General features: G+C 53.8%; 1 protein-coding gene across 3 annotated transcripts in view; it reads left to right on the plus strand.

Moving 5' to 3' along the window:
• Window positions 1-6,000, plus strand: part of VIPR2 (vasoactive intestinal peptide receptor 2) — a 64,383-nt gene that overhangs the window by 31,631 nt on the left and 26,752 nt on the right. Inside the window, exon 1 of one of the 3 annotated variants that reach the window (XM_035029748.1) lies at window positions 3,205-3,417. The exons of the other annotated variants lie outside the window; for them this stretch is intronic. Coding sequence (XP_034885639.1) covers window positions 3,391-3,417 — 27 coding nt within the window. The 5' untranslated portion in view covers window positions 3,205-3,390. Of the gene's footprint in view, window positions 1-3,204; window positions 3,418-6,000 lie in introns of those variants that run through there. 3 annotated transcript variants of the gene reach the window in all.

Below are 6,000 nucleotides of genomic sequence, written 5' to 3' on the forward strand. Positions count from 1 at the left end.
GGTCGAATCTGAATTCAGAACACGTCTTCACAGGAAGGTAACCTGTGGATTTCAGGTTCTAGACTAGTCCCAAACTGCTGTTTAGCTCTTTAATAGGACCAAACCAGGAGACCATCCTTTTTTTTTAAAGATTTTATTTATTTATTTGAGAGAGAGAATGAGATAGAGAGCATGAGAGGGGGAAGGGTCAGAGAGAGAGGCAGACTCCCTGCTGAGCAGGGAGCCCAAGGTGGGACTCGATCCCGGGACTCCAGGATCATGACCTGAGCCGAAGGCAGTCGCTTAACCAACTGAGCCACCCAGGCGCCCCCAGGAGACCATCCTATTGGCTTTCTGAGAATAAGCCTTGAACTGGTACAGAATTCACCTGAAGCCTCAGGACTGTCCTGGAGCAGGAAGTATTCACAGGCCCTGTTCTGCTGACCCTGCAGGCTGACCGGGAGTGGGGACTGCCCTTCTTCACGATGACCAGGACTCCAGGAGTGGCTTCAGGGCACCCTGCCACATGACACCTGCCTCCCAGGTGACCCTAATGGGTGCCATCAGCCCGTTTCAGAGGCAAGAAGGCAGGCCTCGGCAACCAGAACAGTCTTGGCCCTCTGGGGCCCGGAGTGAGGGGGTGGGGTTCTGACACACCTCCGGTTCCACCGTCTGCAGGTATCCCAGACGCCTGTGTGGGGTGGAAGCAGAGTGTCCCCAGGCCTCCCAGTAGCATTTATTCCGAGCCAGTTGTGGGTCCCTATTCGAGGGTGGGCCCGTCCCCATTCATTCATTCCACAGTCGCTTTTTGGGAATCCCGGTGTTGTGAGTCTGTCCTGTTATCACGAACTCAGTGTGGCCGTGGGCAGGTGCTGAGAGCTGACATTCGAGGCAACGTTGGCACCCTTGACAAGTCAAAGCCGGCAGCTCCTCTTCCTTACGTTTCCCCTGGGCCACACCGTAGGTGGCATTCCCAGGAAAACTGATGGAAAACTCTCCCAGGCCCTCGGAAACACGAGTGACTGAGCCCTGCCTTCATGAAGCACAGTGTCTCTGCTTTTCCGATGCTTTTCCATCCAGTTTGAAGAGTTATTTGTCTTCTTAATTAAACATTTCAGAGATTCTACAAATATCATGAATGCACATTCCCTACTAATGGATTAGAAAGTCAAAATATTTTAACGTGTGGACGCGAAAAGAATGAAGGCACAAAACCAAAGTGGATAACTTTTCTTCCTGCTTGCAGTTTCTGCTGGTCACATACTTTGAATATTTGGTTGTTTAAGGGATCCTGTGGAAGACAAGAACCACGCGGTGTGGCGGTCGTGCAGAGGGCCCGGAGGGTTCGCGGCCCCAGCTGGGTCTCCTCGGGCAGCTGAGGGGAGCTGCAACCCTGGCCATGAGCCCAGTGAACTCTGCTTCTGATGTCACTCCTCATCTCATCAGCAGCTCACTATCCTCCCGGTTTTATGATTTTAATTGGATTTCCTGCTCTCACACAGCCAGACTTTGCCCTGGGTGTTGTGTGTGCAAACTTTGTTGGTTTCAGAATTAATTGAATTAAAGAAAAAAATTAGCCTCCACAAAAGCCACAGGCTTGGTTACACGCAGCAAGGGAATCGGAAGATAAAATAAATTCGGGAATGGGGAGTCCCATGAAGGAAAACAGTGTCCGAAGACCCCAGAGGCCTCTCAGATGATGGCGGGAACCACTATGGTGAAGCTGTTTCTCAATCTGGACCAAGGCAGCCCGGTTTAGCAGTGGTCTGGGCCTTTATGTTCTGGGTCTCACAGTGAGATAATAAAGCTGGCCAGGCTTGGCTCAGACTCTCTCTGTCACCAGGTCCTGGTTTCTGTGTCCAATCTTCCTTGTCTGTGACCCTCTCCCACCAAAACCACCCTCGGGCATGTGCCTTGCCAGCCATAGGAGCATTTTCCTCTCGGGACTTTGATCTTTGAACCATTGCACGAAGTGCTTCATCCCATTAAGGATTGAAGGAGCACTCCCAGGGGCCCACAAGGGTCATGCCAGGAGCTGCCCTCTGTCCTTTCCCGTGCCCCACCCTTCCAGGGATGTGTGGGTGTCCCCACTCATGGGGCTGAAGAAGCTGTCCTAGGGTCATGTTCTCAGCCTCAGCCCGGACTGCCAGCAGGAGTCATTCTACCTGGAGTTATCTGCCTGGTCGTCCATCCCTCCAGGCCTGGCCCCCACCCCGGGGCTCCCCTGACCATAGCAGTCTCTTGGCATTTTTCCTGCAGCAAAGGCTGTTTTGAGGCTCTGGTTCGGGGCACCCCCTCAGGCCAGGGCCCCAACCCGTCTCCCAGGGATGCTGAGAGCTGGTGGAACATGGAAGAGCCTAGAAATTTAGCAGCCACAGGTCTCTATGGGGTCAGAGGTGCCTCCTTTCTCCTGAGTATCAGGAATCTTCCAGATGAATGTAGAAGGACCTAGGGCAGCACCCCCCCACCTTGGCTTTGCTTCAGTCGTCATGCGTGACTCTGCCCTAAAGCTGAACACTCTGCCCGGCCAGAGGGCGCCCCCAGCCACGCACTGGCATCCCGTGTGCAGTGGACACGCAAGGTGGTGCACTCCATGTGTCTCCTATATTATATATTTGCTAACATAGTTCTTAAATAAAGAGCGCCTCAGCTAAATTTAACCAAGAGAACTGTCTGGCATCTCAGCCTCCCCATGCATCAAGTGGACACATTTCTTCCATATTATGCCATATTCCTAAAAATATTTTTGCACTCTCCTCTCAGCTTTCAGAAACACCAGTAACTCTGTCTGCCTAAACGCCGGTGTGGCCTCCCCAAGATTCCCCACCCCGACAACAAAGATCACGGCCGCCCTGGTGTCTGTGGGGCAACTGGGTCAGGTGCACTTTGGCATTTTGCTCAGTCCTCACAAGGAGTCCCTTGTGAGGGGTCCCTCAGGGCCGTGCTGAGCAGCTGCCGTGGGACGTGGAGCCAGGATGAGAGCCCTGAATGCGGCAAAGTGTGCGCCTCCAGGCATGCCAACCAACCCGAGATCTGGCGCACCTCCACCCCGTGTTTGTTTCTGTTACAGTTGCCCATTTAATCCAGCTTCTGAACCAGCTCCAAGGGCTGTGTCTGCTTCGTTTCACATCAGATGGCAGGAGGGAGCTTCCCACTGTGGTTTTCAGGGGCATGTGAGTCCTCAGGTGGACTGCCCATCAGCAGTGGGGGACACTGGGAGCTGGACAGCGAGGCAGGCGCCGACTCAGCTAAGCTGAGAGGGGGCAACATGAGCAGGAAGGCTGGGTCAGAACGCCGTAAGCAGAGCACACGACGCCGCAGCCTGCCGTGGCAGAGCCGGGCTCGCATGAGCTGGCTGACTCATGCGAGGCAGAAATCTGACCACGAGCAGAGACATGATTCAGAAGATTCATGAGAGGAGCTCCAGTGGCGCAATCGGTTAGTGCGCGGTACTTATACAGGAGATTCATGAGACAGGCACAGTTATGCGCTATTTTTATGCTAGTTTTAACTGAACCTGTGACAGTGATGTGTAATACTTGCCCAATAAAGGAATGAGTCTTTCCAAGGCCAAAGAAGACCCACGGAGTCTCACAGGGGTGGGAAGGCTCCACCATGAGCCCAGGGCCCTGCTCTGGTGAGCACAAGGCCTCTGTTTCTTGTCAAACAAAGGTGAGGACCGGGTGTGCCCACAGAACGGGGCACATCGGGCAAAACTCAGGGCTGCAGGCTGGGGCCCTGGCAGAAGTTTGAACAGCACCAGACTGGTCTCAACCCGGAACGGGGCTCTTGAGAAGGGTCTGACCTCCCTGATCCCCCGCTTTCCGTGGGCTTGTCTATGAGCAGCCTTGCCCGGAGAGACGGGCATTTGGGGCTCAGGCAGCAGCAGTCTGCAAGGCTGGAGTGCTGGCTGCCCTGGCCAGGCCCTCAGGTGGGGACAGGAGGGAAGGCCCTGGTCCTCTGGCAGGCTATTCATCGAGCAGTCCTACTAGTTTCTCCGTTTGGTGTACAAATTTTAGGACTAATTGAAAGAATTGAGGAAAGGATGGAAACTAGCAATATTTGTTTTACTGGGGACTAGGGAGCTCTATTAGAGACCCAGCAAAAGGAGATGAAGTTTTGACAAAGTTCCCCTGCTGACTGTCAGTCGCCTGGGCGGGCTTTGAGGGATTGGGGGCTGGACGCGGGCCACGGCCACAAGAGCCGCTGACAAAGGACAGAAGCTCCTCGGAACGGGGAGGTCCTTGTGATAGCTATGTGCTCCCTTTTAAAAATCTCTTTGTTATATTTACGACTTTCTCAGAAGTAAGCAGATACTACTTTTGTATTCAAATAAAATCTAATTTTAGTCTAAAAAAAAGCCTCTTAAATGTATGCCAAGTTTGTCAAATCATTTCTCGGCTACGTTTGCCTTTTAACCCTGGACTTTGTCAGAACAATGAGGAAACACAACCGTCACACCGTGTCTCTGTGGCGCCCTGTGTGCTCAGAAGCTGCGGGGGACCGGCGCGTCTGCAGCCGAGTCTCCAGGCAGTCTCACCCCGGCGGCCTGTGCCCCGGGGAGCTGCGGGTGTGCGGGCACCACCCATCGCCGTGGTGCACCCTCCCTCTGACTCTTAAAACGTGAGCGTGAGTCTTTTAAAAGTGAGGATGTTCTCTAGCCTCAGCACTGTCATCCAGTTTAGGAAATGTAACGTTTTGGCTGTTACGCCATCTGCCATCTGGGCCCCGATCCTGTCCGGGTCCCAGTACAGGCTTGTCGTGACTCTTCAGGGGTTTCCAATCTGGAACATTCCTCAGTCTTTCTCTCACATGACATTGTGTCTCTGAAGAACACGGGCCTGTGAGTCTGTAAGCGGCTGTCTGTTGGCGTTAGTCTGATGTTTCTCACAATGACATTCAGGTCTCAGTGGATAAAATCCTCCAAAATATCTGTGGCTGTTTACTTCAGAAATGCCATATTTGGATTTTAAAAGAAAGTCACTTTTTTCCTCAGAGCCCTCCACACTAACAAAGGAACGTTCCATGTAGTGACTTAAACCAAGGGGCGGCCCCTCCCCCCAGCACCCCTCCTCCTTAGAATGTCACCCCTGCAGCCACATGCGAGCAAGCTGCAAAATCACTTTGCCATTATCACCGCGGGCCCCAAGCAAAGTAACAATGCAGAGTTTCTCCGGGAAGGCAGCCTTTATTCAGAATAGGGGTCTCAGACAGAGTTGGACGCACCCGCCCCTCCACGGGGCATCTGAGCTCTCAAGAGGCATTTTCCAGGTGTCTGCTCCTTCCTCAGGAGAGCTGGCGACTTCACAGAGGAGGGGAGGAGGGCGTGGGAGGCTGGTCTCACGCACGCACACACTCACGCGCACACACGCGCACCCGGCAGCTCCTAAATCATTAGCACTGAGCTCTCCGCGGTGCCTTCCTGTGCCCTCCGAGCTGTGGAGCCCAGCTCCCACGCGGAGTCAACACCTGCCCCAAATGCCCAGGTGTCTCTGATGGTTCCCGGTGGGACCCGCGCCTGTCTCCCCATGACTCTGAAAGTGAAGCATCCACGACTAGAGAGGCCCTTAGTTACAGCTCAGGGCTCCTCCGCTTTCTCCGCAGGCTGGGGCTGTGCCTCTGACCACCCAGAAGCAGCCGCCGGGAGGCTCTGGCTCGGGGCCCCTGCCCTTCCACTGCAGGGCCAGTCTGGGCTGGATGGGGAAGAGGAGACCCCTCTCCAGCGTGTTCGGACCTTCTCTGTGAACGCAACACGTGTACAGAGGAAGCTTGAGAAGTATTTCTTCACCTGAATGAGGACGACTTGGGTCATTGGATTAATCGTCTTTAAAACCTCTTTCATTATAAAGATGGTTTTCATTATAAAATCAAACCAAGTAACATAAATCGCTTACCAAGAGCATTTACTAAGCTCTCTGTGGGCCATCTCATTTAATCCCCCGACGAGCTGTGGGACACAGCATGGTTGTTATCAGCACTTCTGGCCGGAGAAGCAGACGCAGAAGGCAACGAACCCGCGCT

The sequence above is a fragment of the Mirounga leonina genome, unplaced genomic scaffold (genome assembly GCF_011800145.1).
Source record: "Mirounga leonina isolate KUSES-001 unplaced genomic scaffold, KU_Mleo_1.0 Mir_288, whole genome shotgun sequence".
Lineage (NCBI taxonomy): Eukaryota > Metazoa > Chordata > Mammalia > Carnivora > Phocidae > Mirounga > Mirounga leonina.